The sequence below is a fragment of the Morone saxatilis genome, unplaced genomic scaffold, assembly GCF_004916995.1.
Source record: "Morone saxatilis isolate NCDOM2014 unplaced genomic scaffold, NCSU_SB_2.0 Contig15, whole genome shotgun sequence".
In the NCBI taxonomy this organism is placed as follows: Eukaryota; Metazoa; Chordata; class Actinopteri; family Moronidae; genus Morone; species Morone saxatilis.
Window position 1 is genome coordinate 10220253 of NW_023339707.1, and position 20303 is coordinate 10240555.

The following is a 20303-nucleotide window of genomic DNA, read 5'->3' on the forward strand; positions in this document are numbered from 1 at the left end:
ACACATACACACACCACCAGCCTTCCTCTCCCAACATCCCCCATCACAAATCCTTGCCTCCTCCTCAGCTGAATATTTGAACAAAGATATCAGTCTCCTGAAGGCAGACATTGCTGCATTGACGTATGTAGCTCTTAAATACGTGGAATTTATTGTACATTTCCTCTTTCTCGGCTCTTCTTGTGACTACATGCGGGCGACCCAGCGGCAACGTACGCACATGGATCTGTAGACCCACACTTTGCCTGATATGAGTCACAGCCTCTTGTTCAGTGAAATACATAGGTTTCCTTTAAAGTGAGAAAAGGGCTCTCTCTGCAGAGATGGCAGCCAAGTGGTTGGGGACAGCTCACTGTCACTCACATTAAATATTACAGACTGCACTCACCATTGATTGCCGAATACTGTTTTACATTCATTCATTTTAACGGAAACATTATTTGTATATGAACCTAAATCTACTGAATCTCACACAGATGTACTTTTATTTGAGACTTTTTTTCTTTTTTTTCTTTTTGTTTGTGTGATTTGTCAATTTCATTTACATTAGCTCACTTATTTTCTAATATAACAATACATTTGGTAACCTTCGGTGCGCTTTTAAGTTGCTATGTATTTATATTATTTTATGAAGACCCTTCAAGACCAGCAAGCATTTGAGAGAGCAAGAAAAAAAAGAGGAAACGGATTTGCCTCCATGCAGAATATATGAAGATGAGCACATGTGGTTGAAGCATCCTCAGACATAAGCAACATGGAAGACATGAATAAGTCATCACATTGTGGGAAGAGATAATGCCACCCATGTTTTGTGGCATTAGGCAACATATTGCAGATATATTTGTACCTCCTGAAAACACTTGGGACAGCTAGGACAGAGAACATATGAGTCGTATAATAGAAAAACAGAAGGTTGACACAATAAAACAATCAGCCCTGTTTTAGCAGGCAGCTGAGCCTAATGCTGTTTCTGGGAAAGCAGCGAGGCTGGCACACCTGTTGGTCTCCAGGGAAATGTATCTTTTGTAGTCTTATGAGGTCTGTCTGTGTCTATGTCCTCTTATGTTCCCTCCAAATTTTGACGGTGAGAGTTCTTTATTTTGATATATGACGTATGACTCGGTGGGAGGGGATTCGCAGGGAAATAACAGCCGTGAGGGAGTGTGGTTTGATCAAATTAGTCTCTCTAATTCAATCTGCTCACAGCACTTGGAGTCCATCATGGTTTATTCAGTAAGGTGAGCATACTAATTGTGCTCTGGTTTTTCTCTCCCCCCCCTTAAACTGTCTTCTCTCACCTACTTCTGCACATTTTTCTTCATCTCTGTATCCCCACCTCCATATTGCAACACACACTTTGCCCTCTTTTCGTGCTTCTCCACCACACACGCCCACCCACTCTTTCCTTACCCCATTTCATCCTCCTGTAACAACTCTCAACCCTTCTCTGGGCTTCTCTTCCTCCTCCACTGTCACTGTAGTAGAGTTGGTAGACCAGCAGAGGGTGCTGAGGACTGGTTGCCTGGTGACCGGGGTCCACACTCCACCCATCCGACGTAACAGCAAACTGGCCACCCTGGGGCGCATCTTCAAGCCCTGGAAGTGGAGGAAAAAGAAAAATGAGAAGCTCAAGCAGAGTTCCACAGGTACAGGGCTGGATGGTCGGGTGGGTGGAAGGGGAAGTAATGCTAGAGGGTGGGTGTAGATTTCCATGTTTACATCCACAAACACATGAACACACATTAAAATTCCCACATTACTCCTCATCTCCTCTAATGAATTAGGTTAGGAAGAGATAACGAGAGGGTGTGGGTGAAAAGATGTGGTAAGTCATGTTCCAATTAAGTCAGTCCTCATGAACACCAGAGAGCAGTTTTATACATTTTTACTAACCCACAGAGATGCACAGCACAATATTGTTTTAAGTTCCCTTCCACTTAGAAATATTGTTCTTATTTTTTTTATAGTGTGGAAATCAAGCCTGGTCTTGTATGCAACTTATACATGTGTGGTGTAGAAACGTTAAGCCACCAGTGCACATACTGTACACTGAGAATGGACTTTACAGTAGGAGACATTTTGTGTGAACTAAATTAGCATATTCATAGATTCTGGGATTTTTAATGAGGTAAATGCAGTAGATGCCTTTTTATAAGATTTGAATGTGAAAATTATACCTTTTCTTTTGTGGATAAAAACAACATTATCAGACACACTTTTGTTCCAAGCAGACTGTTTGTATGTATGTATGTTTTAATACATGTCTTGAGAGGATTTTTAAGTTTAACAAAATATCAGACATTGTTTGCTGGCACTGACCCACTTTTTTAAATTGTATTGTTCCTGAAATGTCTGCTATTTTACTTTTATCAAACACTTACCGCTGTTCTGAAGGTTTTTCCAGAATCCTCAAAGACTCTTGTAACCTTCATCTGCTAAAAGATACAAAGGTCTTTCCTGTCCAGTTATAATATAGTACATGTCGTTGCTCCTTTTGTACAACACAAGGAAAATATGAACCTGTTAGTCTGCATAGAAAAGAAGAATACTAGAAAGTAACATCTGCGTAGACAAATATAAGTAATAAATGCTTTATGTTTGGTTCATGTTTGACAAATTTAGCATGGATATATGTTGTTTGGAAGAACTAACCATGAAGAACTAACGTCATGTTACGAGTGCCAGTTGCAAAAAATTTTACCAAAGATAATTTTTGTTGTTAAAATGGCATTACATTTGGTGAAGAGGGCATTATTAGTTGTTTAGGACATTTTTAGGACTTGGGACGTGACTCTGGACTTGCCTCATCACTTGCGAAACAATGACTTGGTCATTTCAGCAATCATAAATACTAGAAATTCCTTTCTATGACTAGAAATATTTCTAATAACTTCTCCACCTCTTATCCTCTCGCAGATGTAGCATTATCCAGCGGTCTTCTATGCCACGACCCAAACTCCCCCACCCAGGGCTGCTGCTCAGACGGCACAGTCCTGCTTGGTGGATTCGGGGGGCCTTTAAACGCTAACCTCACAGTCAGCAGTGTGGAATACCTTGGTCCTGAGGAGGAGCATCCCCCTCAAGGTACGACAATCCCTCGCTGTTCTCACAGCCATCAACTAATCAATGGACATAGTAAAATTGCAAAAGCAACAGACGAGGGAGAAATGGATTCGAAAAGTGTCTGAGTGTCTTTCCCTCGGCTTTATAGTAGATCATTATGAGAGTGTATAAGATTGCTGTGATCAGTTTGATAACATGCTTGAAACCAATCTGAATGAAGATGGAGGGATTTTTATGCTGTTTTCTTAGAACAAAAGTTGACACAAAAACCTGTTGGTGTCATGGTATAATGTCATGAGTGTTATATTTATCATAAGTAAAGGTTTTAATTAATTGGGAAACATTTTGCACAAAGCTTTTTTGCTTTCCTACATGAAACTGAGACAGAATTAATCCTCTACACATGAAACACTAGAGGGCAGCAAAGACAATTCAGTGACATTCTTTGTCAATAATATGTATATTTGTATGTACAAATACAGTATATTTAAGTATAGTTGGACATTGTAGAAATTGTCATCAGCTTGGAAAAAATTTACAAATGGCATTACTGTTTATGGTCATTCATTTTAGAATCCGCCTTCATTTTCAAAACATTCTTTTACAAGCTGTTTCCACCAGCTGCCGTCCTTTTAATAGTGACATTATTTTTCCTTCATTCATGTCCTCCAGTAGCTGCCCCTCTCCAGGACTGTGAACGGGTGGAGGAGAATATACCACTACGGGAAGAGGAGGGAGGCGATGAGGTTCACCCTGCTGGGGATTTACCTGAGGGGCTGCAGGACGTGGGAGAGCACATGGAAGACAGACCAGAGGAGGACATTCCTCCAGGAACTTCCCCACCACAAGTACCTCCAAAACTTTTGTCCCAGCTGAGTACTGGAGATGGTGAGCCACTCATATGTTTCCTCACATGTCATGAGAGTAATAATACTACAAGTACAGACGTATTATGAGATGTACTAAATGTATCCAAAGTAAAAGCTTGTTCAGTACAGTGACTGATATATTATTATATGTTATTATATTGTTGATTCTGATACATCATTGTGTAGGAAGCATTTTACTGTTACTGAACTACACTTTGGTAGTTTAGTCCAGCAGTTCCCAACCTGGGAATCTGTAAAATAGATCTCGGTCATAAAAGGATTAATGTAAGAGGAAAGAAGAAAAAACAAAGAGCTCCTGCACAAATTTATTTTCATTTTTTCAAATTTTCTCTAATCTTTGTTTAGTTAAATATTGGCTAATTTTACATGTCTGGGCCTTAAACAGGTCTTTAAATGAAACTTATCTTAGATGTCAACAACTCATGGACATGTAAAACATGACAGGGAGCGTCAAATAGACACGGTTTTATTCTAAGAGATCAAGAGACAAAAAGGTTGGGGTTGGGAAGCTTTATTTTTTAACAATTTGTTGTGTATATTCATATAATATATATACTGTATATTTATTATATGAAGTAAATCTGAAAAGTAACTAGTAACTACAGCTGTCAAATAAATGTAGTGAAGTAAAAAGTATATTTCCTGAAATGTTGTGGATCATAAATACAAAGTTGCATATTCTGCAGTTTGACAAATTTTGAAGTGGGTAGGTAGAGTCACACTTTCTACCCATTGATAGAACAAACATACTGTAGATATACTGCAAATGGCAGATCTCTAACTTCTTTGCAAAAAACTTTATGTTTATTTCCACATTCATATTTTCCCTCCAGATGCTCAAATGTCCTCTTCTATTAAACATCTGTGCAAGTCAAATCAAGTGTACTGGAGAGTCTAAATTCCCCTAAGTACAAATATAAATGTGTTTGCCAAACTCCAGCTCAGAATCCTAAGACAAACTCCTCCTGCGACCCTGCAAATGGATGAAAGAGTGATTCTGATAATGTTTGTGTTTATCTGCTCATCCCTCCCTCCAGATTCAGGCCCTGTATCGCTCCCCACTCACCTGCCCAACTCCTACCTCCCCAAGGAGCCTCCACCCAGGGCCACAGAAAGCCTGTCTTCAATGACCCTGCCACTACGAGGACCCCTGGCCAACTCCTCAGGGTCCCCACATCTAGGCAATATGATGCACCCTCCAATGCCCCCTAGCTGCATCATGGAGGAACTGCAGAGAGCCTTCGCTTCCAAGAACAGACAGGAGAGGTGAGCCCTCAGGTTGACCCCATACATCTGTTGGCTTCCTCACTCAGACATACTGGAGCGGTGAAAACAAATATGTTGCTTTGTTTGTTGTCTTATTGGTGTCTAATGCTGGCGTTGATGAAAGGCTTATATCCCATATGACAGGATATATTTGGTGACTATAATGAAGTTTGCTCACAAATCTCTAATTTCTGACAATACAACAATTTGTTAAAAATGTCCTCCAAATAGATTAGAATTATTAGAAATAGATAGATTACATCCTTGAAATATTCTATATTTAAATTCCAGATGTTATCCTTAACTCCTCCCACTACTATCAACCTTAATTTTCCCTCCTCTCTGTGTTCCTTTAGTGTGCACGAAGGGTGTGAGCAGGGCTCACCCCCGCGGCTGTGGTGTTCAGACGGGCGGCTCTCTCGCTCCTGCAGCTCCGAGAACCAACACACATCATCTTTGGGGGGCGGCTGTGTGGGAGGCGGAGGGTCCAACTGGCCCAAGAAGGAGGCGGAGGAGAATAAGGAGAACATGCGGCTGGACCAGTGCTTCTCCAACACCTCGGGCCTCCCCACCGACTTGGACGGCTGGAATGATTCCGTTATCTCTGGTGGGTTGAAGAGCTTACGAGTACGATGTACAGTGCAGTGTGCAAGCATTTCCACATTCACACGTTCCTTTTGTTTTTGTCCGGGCTCTGTGCTGTACATGTTAGATTTAAAATAAAACAATGACTGTGAACTTAAATTGTTGAAATTTCATTGAATTTGAATGTGTTTCTGTCTAAAAATGAATTGCTAGCATGTTGATTATAGTCGCATTTATTTAATTTTTAAAAATTACTGTAATATTGAGTTTTTTTCTTTTACTGTACTTATTGTAATATTGTCTTTTTTGTTACTTATTGTATTCTAATATTGTACTTAATGTGTCGGTATCAGGTTGGACAGCAAAGAAAGAATTTCATTGCACAGAGGAAACTTGCTTTCTTTTGTTGAATATGACAATAAACATCTTGAACTTGAACTTAAGAGCTAAAGAGCCACATATTTCCCTTGGGAGTTGACTGAACATTGGTCAGGTGGCTAAACACGACTCTAACTGGATACTACTGTTGCTCTGTGGCTGCTGGGTGTGTAAATTGGCAACTGACAAATTCACCATAGCAACTTTATAAAAGAACAAAACAATCAATTAATGCAATCTTAATATAATAATCTAACAGAATTATATAATTTTTGCACAATTTAATTCATTAATTAAATTGGCCAAATTAATTATTAATTTGGCCCCTCTTCTATCATAGTGCCTCAGGATCCTTATTATTTCAGTAAATATTAGAATTAACACAGTTGACACAGTGAACCTGTGGATTCCTGGAGGTCTGTGTCTTTGGGGTAGTAGCCTGGTTTGAGCAGTTGGTAATCCTGCCTTGGGAGTTCCATATAAAAGCAGCTACGAGTTGTACAATATTACTAATGTGAACACACTCAAACATCCTTAAAGTTGAGGGTTGGCACTTTTCCCTCATAGTCACCGTTTCATTTCAAATCCAATTTGCTTCAGGACAGAGCAAAAACAATATATAAGGTGTCCGTCCAAATACTAAAGAACTGCACTGTAAATAACAATCACTTGGTGTGGGTGTTTGCTGAGGTTGTCGGCATTTGGGATGGAGAAAGGATTGGATTGGCAGCCTTTTCAAATGTATGTGTTTGCATATAGTCAGAGCTGAGAGTCTACAAAGGATGGTAATAAGGTAGAGTTTCCTATGTGTTAATGCATGTATGCGTGGTTGCAGGCACACTTCCTCGCAGGCTAAGGAAGGAGTTGCTGGCTGTCAAACTACGAAACAGGCCCAGCAAGCAGGAGTTGGAGGACAGGAATATCTTCCCAGCAAGGAGTGACCAGGAACGCCAGGAAATTCGCCAGCAGATTGAGATGAAACTAGCCAAGTAAGCAATGAAATCCTCATTTTAATCTGTGTATCTGGAGTATTAGTGATGTACTTGTTGAAATAATTGCAATAAACCTTAAGCGCTGATCATTGTTGAACACCGGGTTGTACAATGTATTTTGTCCTGTGATAAACGTATGAAATATTTTACTCATATCAGTAAAAGCATTTCTCTTTGTGCTCTGAAATGTCTTTCTAGTTACAATTCCTTAATATCGCTGCAGTTAGCTAATGATTTCTGTGTTAGTCGTGGTGGAACAATGCAAACACATGATGGATCTGGATAATGGATTTTTGCAGGGTAAACCTATATGCTTAATTGATTCAGTTACATAACACCCAACAGTAGGAGGAGGTGAGATAAAAAAAACTGGATCTAAACAGATTGTTGAACTGATTGTTTTGCACAGACTTGATTTATGTTGTGTAATCTGCTACTGCTCAGAGGAGACTGTTGGGGTGTAATAAGGCCAATCCTCGTACTGGGAAGCCTCTATTATATTACAGCACAGCACTAAACCATTTTAACTAAAACTGAGAAGGTTCCCAAAGTGGGTAAATGACAAAAACAAAAAAAAGTCCCAGAAATCATTTGGCACAAGAAACACACACATGTCGAGTACACGCCTGGATGCTTTCAAAAGAACAACTGTTCTCACACTTTCTGGAGTGCAACAAGTACAGACGCTGCTTCCAGGAAATCTGTTTGTGCAAGCCTGCACTGATGTTCATATTAGTGCTCTCCCACCAGGGCATTAATAGAACAACTAGTTTTTCTAATACAACTGAGAAATGTCCAAAGACTGACTCGTGTGTGAATATGTCACAAGAGTCAGATTCTTTAACACCAGTGTGTTAAACGGACACACCACAGCGTTACATAACCTGCTGTGCAATAACACAGCCAAGCACAGAGCGCCACCCACACTTTGAAGAGAACAAGATCTAGCGTCTGTCTGTGAGACAACTAAGAATACTGCCTCCCCGGTCTATTCTTAGATTCGCTGCGAGAACATATCTTATTGTTACTCGAAAAAAGGTGAATAACTGCTCGCAAGGTCACAAGCTTATGTAAAAGTGAGGATGGAGCACGACTGTAGCTAGCATGAGAGCTAGCAGGGTCTTTGTCTTAAAGACACTTGTAGCATAGCAGTGAGAGAAGCTGCCTGCTATAAATATCTAGTTATACACTGGGTTCAGTGAATTTACTCTTTTGGATTAATAGCTGTATATTTCTTCACATGGACAGTAAATGAATGATCAACCATGACTCTTACACATTATTTGTGAGCTTCATGCTGACGCCACTGAATAAAACTCTTTACACTGCTCCAGGACTTTAGAGGCTGGGTAAAAAAGGCAGCGGTCCTTTGCTTTGGTTTGTCTGGAGTTATTACCACTGCCATAATCACACCAGAGGCTCTAAATAAGTTATTTCAATATTTATACTACACCTACAGTGTCAAGCATATGCAAGCATATGCGTTTTCATCCGACGGTATAGTACATGCATAAATTGACGGCATACTGCACCATTTTGGGAGGAAATCCTGGCTAAAAATAGCTCAGAATGGTGAAGAGGAGGGGGAGAAAAAAAAAGCTCATTTCCCCTGAGAATTCATACTAAATGACAAAACAATCCATCACACACTCCTCTGGATTTTTCCAGGTGACTCCCACCATAGATTCAATTTGCTCTTTTTTTCTCCATCCTATCTGCAGCTCACAATGAAAAGCTACTGTTGCATTTGCTGCCGATCAAGCAGAAAATGCCATCTGGACTTATGGCGGATAATGACACCTTGTCTATCTATTGTGTCAGTGATAGATGACCTTTCTATCTTTAGAGACTCCCCGCCTGGCCCTTGTGCTGCAGCCGCACTCCGCTGTTTCTAATCTTAGCCACTGACACTGTTCAATAATGCATCTCCCCATGCACTCCCTTCTCTCCACAAATGTGTTGTCGGGGAGTTATAGTGGCAGAAATAATGGGGGGAGGAGCAGGTGGGAGCTCTGCTACTGTACTTGAAAAAGAAAGAAAGCTTGGAATGGCCAATTTTGTCTCCTCGTGGAGTTGGCAGCTGAAATCAAAGACTGAAAGTCTCTGCCACCCACACGTTGGCTTTTTATCCTTTTGTTTGGATTTTTCATTCCTCCCTTGGCTGGTGTAGTTAGACTTTCTATTCTAACTCAGTTCATTACAGAACTTCCCGAGTGGGAAATGGAAACCCTTATGCCAACAGGCGTTTTTGCGTCATCATGGTATTCTGGGGATACCTTTCAAACCCTTATTTCAGCAATTAAACCTGGATGTAGAGAGCAGTGGGTGAGAAACTGGTACAATGAGTCAATGTTGTTTTTCCTGTTGTGATATTCTCGGTTATCCCACATAAGCCATCTCGGTCACCTGAGACAGAAGATGGTTGGAGAGCAACAAGGTTTTTGTGATTCATTTGGCACACAAAGAAAAAAAATCTGACTTTGTTACCAAAATAGTGAATAGTAATAAAATAAATAAAATAGTAATTTCCTATTGACAGCGACCTCTGGTTTATTCATCTCACCGACACAGACGAAAAAAGGAGGTGGTCTAAAAATAGCCCCAGATTCTCTGTAAAGCACACAGCTCTGTGTTATAGTGAAATTTCCATTAGTGTGTTGCTAGGGAGAAGTGAGAATTTCTGCGGGAGGACTCTATTGTCTCAAAGATACCAAGTGTTGTTGCTAAGCAACTCCGCGACCAGGTCAATAATACAGTGGATGGTCATATTCGCTGGGGCTTTGAGAGTGATTTTCTCTTTCATCTTTTTAAAATGTAATACTGTAAGAGCTCTGGGAGCACTTTGTATCTCAGTTTATCGAAGAGTCGTGAAGCCAAAGAGCAGTCGTGTTGGTGCTGTTCCCCACCTAATGAGATTTTACAATAGTAGAAATAACAAAAAACACCCCAAATTTGATCAAAAACTACTCACTTTTAATCTTATTTCTCAGAAGACAGTTTGCTTGGGGAATCAAACTATTGAATTATTCCTTGTGCTATTTCTGGACGTCTAGTCAAACGAGTGACAGATTGATTGCTGGCCTGTACTCATTACTGTTTAGATACATACAACTGTGCAGCCAGCTTTCTTTCCACTGCCGGTGTTGCTTCACTTATGTAGAGATGTAGAAAGCAAACCCTTAGACAAATGCTTATTACATAATGCAGTAGAGTACTGATGCCTGTTTAAATGGTGGCATCTGTTGTGACACAAATGTGGTTTTAGTCCTACTTAAATAGTATTAACAGGGTTTAAAGGACTAAAGTGATTTTATGAGCTATTCAGTGCCCATCGTGGCACACACACATCGGGCCACCTGCTTTGCGGGTGACCTAACTTAGATCTTTTACAGGACAGAACTATAAAGTGGCCGGTGTTATCTCAGGTAAAGGGGATAAAGAGAGTCCTGCTGTGTGGCGGCATTCTGCCCTCTCTGTCCTTTCCACCTCTGGAGGTGTGCTGTGGGGTGTGCCACATGCTGTCTGGAGCCGAGCCCTGTTGTGCAGCTCACATTTATTATTTATAGAAAGTATGAATAGATCACACGCACAGGGGACTCCGGGAAAACATTGGATTTTGGAGACCTTTGGGATGCTTTGATGGCGAGGGAACGTGACAGCTTGAAATAAATGTGTAATCTTAATGTTTAAACACGGCTGTCATAGCAAAGAAAAGATAGGACAGATGGTATTAGATCATAAAATAGGCAACGGTATTTTGGATCTATCAGGTGTAATATTCCTTGTTTGAAATAATTTTCCTTCCTTTGAATATGGGTCTTTTACGTGACTAAAAATAAAATCAAGTGGTGCAACAACGTGGGTTAAATGAATGTGTCAGTAGCCCAGTGTGCATCAGGAGAAGGTTGGGGATGCCGTGAGTGGGAGCCCATTAGGCTCCGCCTCCCACAAATTATGCATGCAGTAACCAGGGAAACTAGGGGAGTCGCTCCCCAGCAGCCAGTCACGACCCACTTCAAAAGCGCCCGTAGTCTGTGGCGGGTAGTAGAGAGGAGTGCCTGTGCTGCTGCTGCTGCTGCTGCGGTGTAGAGTAAACGCAATCCGGCGGCTGCACCTGACATGAAGCATCCTGAGATCGAGAAATAATTTGGTGGAGAGTTCTCAAACAGGAGGATCGAGCTTCTTCCGACTATTCCAGATGTGGGGAGCGCCTCTGCCGAAACACCATAGCCGCGGTTTGGATGCGAGATGGAGACATAGGGGATTCCTCTCGAGAACGCGCACAGTGAAGAAACTACAGCCGGTGTAAAGAAAGGATAGGACAGGGACAGCTCAAGTCACAATGGTTCAAAACGTGGTGTTGGTGTTTCTCCGCAGGAGGCTGAGCCAGAGACCGAATGTGGAGGAGCTGGAGAGTCGGAACATCTTGAAACGTAAGTTCAAACACTCCCATTTCTTTTCTTCTTTTTTTTTTCAAAACTCTCTAATAATATTTATAAGAAAAAAATATTGTTAGTATATTAAAACAAAGCCCTGACCAAAAATACTTAAAACAGGGCAAGATGATGCATTAATAATAGCACAGATTGCCAAGTGTAGTACATTATTCAGAAGCCAAAGAACGCATGAGTGCACACTGTAAAGCCTGGTAAAGCTGGGGAACTGAATTTGCACAGAGTCAAGGCATGATAAACTTGCTATGGCTTACATAGATTTATAGATTTTGCATCAGTTTAATTACACAATGGCTGATGAATCTACTCACATTAAGCATTTAAATAAAATAACACCCTGTAGTATCTTCAATGTGTTTTTAGAGTAATTACTTGCTGATGTGGTATGAATTTCTAATTTGGCTGTTTTCTTTTTCCCAGAGAGAAACGACCAGACAGAGCAAGAGGAGAGGAGAGAGATCAAACAGCGGCTAAACAGAAAGGTACAACCCTCTGTGACCGAGCAGTTTCCATATATTTGGAAGCATTTGTTTCAGATAACTAACAGCAAAACAATATCAACCAAGTTTTGTACACATGGAGCGCGTGGAAAAGCATCCGGCTGTAAACGTTTGTCCCAATGTCTTGTGTGTTCCAGCTCAACCAGCGGCCCACAGTAGATGAACTAAGAGACAGAAAGATTCTGATCCGCTTCAGTGACTACGTGGAGGTGGCCAAAGCTCAGGACTATGACAGGAGAGCAGACAAGCCCTGGACTCGGCTCTCAGCAGCGGACAAGGTGTGTGTTTGTGTGGAACACGGAGACAGTATGTGAATAATACACAGTATAATATTAGACAGTTATCACCAAAACAGTTCACTATTTAGGCCAATCTGATTCCAAAATTCTTCAAATTCCATGACCTATTGGCTCATCAAGACTATCTGCATCGCGTGTTGCTGTTATCAGCTTATCACCAAATCCCCTGTTCTCTTTATTTTTTTAGACTGATTATATTTTCTCTTCCTCTTGCTGCCACTTTGCTGTCCAAAGGTTGCAGCACCCCAATGGCTCAGGATGTACTTAGGGATGCACTAATGTTGTTTTTCCTCTTCCCCCACAGGCCGCAATCCGAAAAGAGCTGAACGAGTTTAAAAGCACTGAGATGGAAGTGCATGCCTCAAGCAAACACCTAACGAGGTCAGTATTCAAAAGCCCACGTCTGTGTGTCTGTGTGCGTATGTTTGGGAATGTATGTTTGCTCTATTCTGGGCAGCAGCGGTCTATATTTAGCTCTCCTTGCTCATCCAGAGAGCGCTGAGGAGCTAAAGATAGATGGAGTGCTTCTAAACCGGGGTGGGGGGGTTAGGGGTGGTTGTCCTCTGGAGATTTAATACTGCCAAGCAGGGAGAAATAATATAACGCCTCAGTGTCCTTGGATAAGCCTGTTTAGAAAGCAGAGGGGTCCTTGTTGTGTGTTGTAACAGTGACCCAGAGGGAGGATGGGATGCGAGTACGTGTCCAGACTCTTGGCGCATTTAATGGCTGTGCTAAAAATAGCTCCACGACGCTGATTAATAGCTCCGATCATAGCTGTTTACAATGACAAAGCCCCCCTCTGCTCTCACAGTTCGTACATTTCCCCTTCCACAAACCGTCTCTCCGCATGTTTGTCTCTCCAGGTTCCACCGGCCGTGAAAGCATTGAGTTTCTTCTGTGAAGAAATGCTGAGCGTGGAAATTTTCTGAAGCTGCTACAAAGCTGCTCAGCGGTGACAGTTCAAAGAGCCTGGAGCCTTTTCATCTTCAGCGCATCTTTAACATTCTTCCAGCACCCTTGACTATCGTATCGCCAGTGTGAGGGCATGGGTGTAGGAGAGCAGATGACGGTAAATGTTTGCGGCAGTGTGTCCTGGAGACTACTGAATGTCGCTACATGGAGGCTGGCTGGTGGAAGAGGACTTTGGTGGAGCCTCTTGACTCTCAGGATGAGAGCGGAGGGAAAAAAACAATCTTGTCATTCAGTCAGTGTTGGGTTTTTTTTGTACTATTTCATGGACTCCTGTGACAAGGCGGCGTGAATCCGTGTAGTGGGAGGAAGTTGTGCATGTGACCAGCTTCACCTTTTCTTAACTGATGAATAATGTGTCACTTGGACTGTGTAGAGACTGTGCAGTCTGGTGGAGGTGGTATTGGGGATGAATTTGATATTAACTGTACATACAGTATGTCAATCTGAATGAGGCCGTCAATGTCTTCACTGAAAAGAGAAATACCTTTGTAAGCATTACTTGTCTTCAAAATACAAGGTCTTTTTTAAGAATGGCTTATCTCATTTTTCAAACTGTTTTATTTTCAATCAAGACTAATTTATTTAAAGGCAAATGATAGATTTAACATTTTATATATTTGGTTTTTCAGTACTTAACTAACCTACATGAATAAATCAGAAAGGTTTATTAAAAAAATCACAGAGCATCAAAGACATCAAAAAGATTACCTGTACTTACTTTCAAAGAACACTAAAAATGATTGAATTAATACATTTAATAAAATAATAAATATCGAATAATGTAAAATTCTAATAAAACTTACATGTAGCAACAACACTAGGTCAGAATAAACCATTCACATTCAATAAAAACAGAACCCAGAAACATCAACACCTGAGGCAAACTCTTGGAAATGAAATCAGCACAGCAGAAGCACACAGCACTGTGCATTATGTGGTGAAATACACAACCTTGTTTAGAGTGCAGAGACCTTTGGCAGGACAACTCAAAAGCTGGCGCCATCAGGGGAAAAACAAAGCATGCAGACCTCTCTTGACACTCTGGATCTCCCCATCTTGCTACAAAAGCAAAAAGACACTTCATTTAAAAGCTTATATAGCATCATCTGAGTCATAAATTCTCAACACTGCATGTTATTTAAAGGCTTTCAAAGGAGCAAAGTTCTGCTGACAGAATCAAGGACACAGAATGAAATGCAAACAGAAAGCCTAATTGTTCTGGTTTAATCCACACCGAAGGGTCACCAGTGTGTCGTTTTTACTCACCATCTGACTGAGGAGTCTGTCCTGGACTGACTTCATGTCATTTTTTATAAGGCACATCTGAAAACAGCAGGCAGAGCAGCAGGGTTTTAAGGGCAGTAACACAGACAATGACACAGTCAGGACAAGCAGGGGACGAGCTGACACATGAGACAATAAGATAAGCAAAATGCTGTAAAGGCCACTCAGCGAAAATTACTGGACAGACAGGTTGACAGACAGAGGGTACATGTTCTATTTTAAAAACAATCCTATGAATCTATAAAGGAATATTCTATATTCAAAGCTACCTGAGCTCTGGATTTACACAGTTAATTAGAAGTCTAACACTTTAGTAACACAATGAAGCACATATTAGATGTCAGCTGTGAAGTTCAGAGCCGAGGATCAGACCTGGGATGTGAATAATCTCTCCTCATACTCCAAGCCGTGACACACGTTACCCTGGAGGGCTTTCGTCAGGATCTTATTTCTGGAGGAAAAGAGACACAACCAAATGAGGGAGAGCCCAGATAGGTGGGAGAACACACAAGATAAAAGTAAATAACAAATGTAAATATACTGCGGGTTAAAGGGGAAACATTGCACTATTTCCTAAAAAGAACTGTGGAGTCACTTAGTGTAATCATGTACATACCACATGAAATCTGTGTGTATGGCAGTGTGGCCAAAAAGAAGCCACAGCTCACACACCCCCACCACCGCTTCACTAAATCAATAAGGCAGTAGGATAATATACATGGTGCTTTTCAGCAGCAGGAACTGAGGCAGAGGGAGCAATGAGTGGGGGTCAAGTCAAAAACTGCCTATAGGAGAGGCATGCTGATGAATTTGGATGCTCTATATGAACACAAATCTAGTGTGCCATCTTTTTATGGCCATCCATTCATTTTTAAAAGCCACATATATATATATATATATATATATATATATAAGCCCTATTTTGTGACGCCTATTAACTGTGAGGAACCTGGGTATAACAGGATAGTCATTTACAGTCGTGGCAGCAGTGCCTGGCTGGATAATGGGAGAGGAAAGCCTGCTAAATAAACATCAGTGAGCTCAGCTTAGTCATATGAAGAAGTACTAACCACATTCCCCCCAAAAATAGCTTGTGCTGCTGGGTGCATAGTCTAACTTATGATGATAAGCCTGAGGGAAGGCGCATTTTCCAGTCAAGCTTTTTAATCCATGTTCCACCGAATAAACAAGAGTGTTATTCAACCTTTTACAGGGTATATGGGTTTAAGCCTGTGGGAACAGCATTGATCAGAGTGTGGCAGGAAAACAACATCAAACTAACAACGTGGCTCTTTCAGTGCTCAGACAAACACACACACAGGCCGAAATTTCACCTCCTGGTTTCCTGCTCCTGGTAAGAATGGAACGCAGTGCTCTGCTTTTTCCAGTACATCTATGAGAGAACAGAGAGCGAACATTGATCAGACACAAGTCAAATCCACACCAAGAACACATATTTAGGCACAGTCTCATTCAACAGAATATTGTATGGTGGGATTATTTTTTATGATATTACTTTATATATTCTCCCCCACAAATGTTACACAACTTGTGTGTGTGTGTATATGTGTGAGAGAGAGAGAGAGAGAGAGACAGAGAAGGAGAGTAAGAGAGACATACAGTCAGGTCTTTCTCCATGCTTTTCAGCACAGTCTCATTCTGCTCCAAACTGTGGATCTCTTCCAAGAGGACCTCTTGAACCTGTTCAAGCCTCTGAGTCCTGTACAAAGGAGAAAAAAAGCAAACAAAAACTAGTGTTTTCAGACTGCAGGAAGACAGAATACTGTACAGTTATAATAATAATACATACAAGTACTTGTATACGGAATAAACTTAGAATCGCTTTGGGAAATTAACATTGAATGCTGACAGTGGATTGTGCTGTCATGTTATTGAAAAAACAACTCAGCCATCACATTAAGCTCTATCTTGATTGGAAAAATGGCAAATATACAAATTCAATTTTGCAATCTATGAGTCCCTATGACCAGTGAATGGAAAAGTTAGCTTTGTGTTTTACACAAATACTAACTACACACTAACTGACCTGTGTTTGGTAACTTGCATGTTGAGGGAGGAGACATGTTGCTGGACGCTCTTCAAGGACTGCTTGTTGTAAACCTCCATCATCTTACAACGGTTCTAAATACAAAATTGAATAGATAGTGGCACTCAGCTGGAAAGACATATGAAGTGCTCCACTAACCAATGGGTGAGGTCACATTAGGTTCACACTTGAGTGTGTTGCTATACACTGTTAATTTGTGTTGTTGTGTGTGCTTCCAACCTGGAACTTCTTGTTTATTAGGTCAGAGCTGAATTGCTGGCACATGTTATTTGGGTTTACAGCAATTTTTGGCAACTCCAAATCCTCATCCATGTCCATGTCTCCATCCGTCCCATCAGCCTCCCAGTGACTGGAGCTCACTGTGTGCGAAGATGACATCACCCGGCTCACCTCACTTTCAGCAGATATCTCGACAACTGAGGGTAACAGACAGAGCAACTGATCCGTTAGGGGGGATAACCTCAGAGAGTCAAATTGATTGTTGACTGTTGATTGTTGTATATTATTTATTTTTTAAATTTATTATTACATATTTTTTGATTTTTTTGTCTCCTAAGCTAACCCTAACCTAAAGACAACTCCTTTGTGCTTTTGGTATTTCTATTGGTGAACGGACAGCAGACCCAGAAAAGGATTCTGATCAAGATGTGCTCCTTGGCACATATTGTGCCAATAGGTGGATATTCTTTCCATGGTAACTTTGAAAGTATGAAATTATGACACACATTCCTCATGTTCCTAAAAAACTAATGTGGTAACATTCATATTACTTTGTGTGATTAATGCATTTGTTTTTCAGGTTCACATGTGTATTTCTCTGCCAGAGGGGCACTGATTTCTCAAGAGATGTTATTCCACCAGAACATTTGTAATGTTACTCCAGATAAAATTAACTATACATTTACAACATGTCTTACAGGACTTGAACAACTTCCTTGGTTTCATCCGAGGAGAACGCTGCTCCCTCATCTTGCTTTTCTTCCTCTCTTCCTTCTCATTTTCCTCGAAATTACTGGACAAGGTGATGCGGCGCTTGCGACTGGGTCCTGCAGTAAGAACCAGCTGTTTTAATACATTACCCAGTATACGACTGTTCCTTAAAACAGGGCTTTCCTCTAATACAGATCAGTGGTTTGACTGTGGAGCCCCATTTGAGGGGATTTGTAGTCATTATGACTACTGCAACATTTTTTAAGCGTAGAAGGGATATAGGTGTGGGGTTAGACTGTAGCAGGTGGGAAATCCAGCGTACACTTGTTAACAACAAGTTGAAAACCAAAAGGTCAGGTCTTACCTGACATATGAAGCTGTGCAGGCTGTAAGTCTTGATCTGAAGGTGGTGATTTCTGTCAGGATGAACAGGAATGCATTAGCCGTTTATTTTAAGTACAACAATTCATTAGTGGTCTTTCAGTCCTAACAACCGTCCATTCATTTATCCATCCAATTATAATCTGCCAATCAATCATAATACATTACGTGTGGTAAAGCCCTACCTCTGTATTGATAGCCAGGACAGCAGTGGGGCTGTCTTTAATTCTATTACTGAGAACTGAAGACTTAGTGGATGACAGGCTCACTGAAGACACTTTACTAAAACCATAATGGTGGCCATAGTTGACAGTGTCTTCACGGAATGGGGACTGAGGAGGAGAGGGCAAGGGCGGCTTATCCAGCTGTGTGGATGTCAACAGGGGCAGAGTGGACAGAGACAAAGGAGACCGAGGTGATGAGTTTTGGTGCTGTTGGATTGGACTCATCTGGCAACAAATAAAAGAATGGAGAGGGACAAAAAGTGATGAGATAATGATGGACAAGACATACGACAACTCATTTAGGGGTTATATAATCACCATGTCTGACATGATTAGTGACAGTAAAGTGACAGACATGTTCTGTGATGCATAAGAGGTCCAGATGAAGTCTTCAGCACTATTATCTGCTCTGCCTGCAGTTATAGAAGTCATTTCAATCATGCTACTTAATCATTCAGATCATCATGTGCAATTCCAACATTACCTACATAATTACATTATGTATTTAGCAGGGAAAGTTGGATTCTCCAAATGGCCACTTCAGACTCATTGTTACACACATTTACCCATGAGAATGGCTTGGTATACCCTCAGTCCTCTAATGTTACCCCTAACTGTTAGCAGTTGAGCAGCAGTTGAGACTCAATATAACCCAAAAGCTTTAAAAACAACCAACCTCAAACCTCAAAAAAGGTTGTTGATGGAAAGAGGTGTTACTTTTACCCACGTTTTCTCAACTGGTCTGGGAATTTCAACCAGCGATGCTTAGGTTACAGACATACTTCCTTAAATTCTGGTTTACTGTTCACGAAGGCCTACAGTCATCTAATAATTCACACCTTTATTCATGCCACTATAGTGATTCTCCCGTGACTTCTGAATGACGTCAATGACTTCCATGTAGTGTAAAGGTGTGTGAATCACTTAAAGACGTCAAATACCAGGGAACTCACAACCACTCATTAAAACCGAAGAAGGCTCTGATATGAGTTGTTAAACTCAGCTACACTGCCCAGATACATATCACTGGGGTGAAAAGGAGCATGTTGCATTATGCTACATCAAACATCTGAATGTGATTCTACCATTTCACACAGAATCCATATATGACCATGAGACCTGCATAAGGTGTCCGAGAGATGCAGTTTTACCTCTGCTGCACTAGGTCCAGTGGGAGCACTGGGTGCAGAGGTTTTCCCTATGGGGGTCAGTGAAGGGAGAGAGGTGACAGACTGGATGGATCGAGTCTTGGAGGAGCTGCGCTTCTTTACTGCACTGTAGAAGAAGGAGGGCTTGAAGTGTCCTTTACTGCTGACTGTAGAGTGAGGTTTGGGTAGCAGCGGGATTGGCGAGGGGGTGTCCTGGCAGGGAGGGTCTGGGGAGGCAGGGAGTGGGGATCCCTGCAGGCTGAGGAGAGGGGAGCAGGTCAAACCCAAGGTTGGGGCTGACCTCTCGGCAGCTGTGAGGGTCCAAAATAAGCACAGATGTTCAAACAGCTGGCCTCAGACGTTGGACAGAGAGTAGAAGGTCAATATATACATGCTTTTCTACATATCAATTTACAGTTATGAGGTTGGAGAGCAATAGGGTCATTTATGTAACAATTTTAAACTTTCTGCATAAAAAGGTGGTGAGAGTTAAAATGCATCTATCTATGCAAAACATAGACTGATGCACACAACGCTTTACACTTTAGCATCATATGACTGAAACTGAGCAAACCAATTAAATCAAGTACAATTTGAGTTTTAGGTGAAGAATATTCTTTTCTATATTTATATTAATTCCAGGTAGGACAAATTAAAATCTGTTTGGACCTTCAAAATAAAAGTGGTAATTTGCTCTTTCTTTTTACATCAGGGCTCCAGTTTATTAGCCATGAGGACTTGACTGAGATAAAGTCATGTCTTCCATCAGCCCGCATAATCTCCAAAGGCATGTGCCTTCATTTACTCTTGACCTATTTAAATAAGTGGAAACTAAACATATTTATACATGTCAATGATGGGAAAAAAGT

The 20303-nt window shown here is 41.1% G+C and overlaps 2 protein-coding genes across 2 annotated transcripts in view; one reads left to right on the plus strand and one right to left on the minus strand.

Moving 5' to 3' along the window:
* Window positions 1-13910, plus strand: part of phactr3a (phosphatase and actin regulator 3a) — a 30186-nt gene extending 16276 nt beyond the window's left edge. The window contains exons 2-12 of the mRNA XM_035657614.1: window positions 1482-1646; window positions 2917-3084; window positions 3736-3951; window positions 4991-5219; window positions 5576-5826; window positions 7018-7171; window positions 11552-11607; window positions 12049-12110; window positions 12266-12406; window positions 12732-12808; window positions 13291-13910. Coding sequence (XP_035513507.1) covers window positions 1482-1646; window positions 2917-3084; window positions 3736-3951; window positions 4991-5219; window positions 5576-5826; window positions 7018-7171; window positions 11552-11607; window positions 12049-12110; window positions 12266-12406; window positions 12732-12808; window positions 13291-13306 — 1535 coding nt within the window. The 3' untranslated portion in view covers window positions 13307-13910. The remainder of the gene's footprint in view (window positions 1-1481; window positions 1647-2916; window positions 3085-3735; window positions 3952-4990; window positions 5220-5575; window positions 5827-7017; window positions 7172-11551; window positions 11608-12048; window positions 12111-12265; window positions 12407-12731; window positions 12809-13290) is intronic.
* Window positions 13911-13993: 83 nt separating this feature from the next.
* Window positions 13994-20303, minus strand: part of LOC118325052 (synaptonemal complex protein 2-like) — an 18943-nt gene continuing 12633 nt past the window's right edge. The window contains exons 37-47 of the mRNA XM_035657615.1: window positions 19438-19745; window positions 18248-18511; window positions 18046-18097; window positions 17669-17797; window positions 16971-17167; window positions 16731-16825; window positions 16304-16403; window positions 16018-16076; window positions 15056-15134; window positions 14666-14722; window positions 13994-14458 (exon numbers count right to left, since the gene is read on the minus strand). Coding sequence (XP_035513508.1) covers window positions 14402-14458; window positions 14666-14722; window positions 15056-15134; window positions 16018-16076; window positions 16304-16403; window positions 16731-16825; window positions 16971-17167; window positions 17669-17797; window positions 18046-18097; window positions 18248-18511; window positions 19438-19745 — 1397 coding nt within the window. The 3' untranslated portion in view covers window positions 13994-14401. The remainder of the gene's footprint in view (window positions 14459-14665; window positions 14723-15055; window positions 15135-16017; window positions 16077-16303; window positions 16404-16730; window positions 16826-16970; window positions 17168-17668; window positions 17798-18045; window positions 18098-18247; window positions 18512-19437; window positions 19746-20303) is intronic.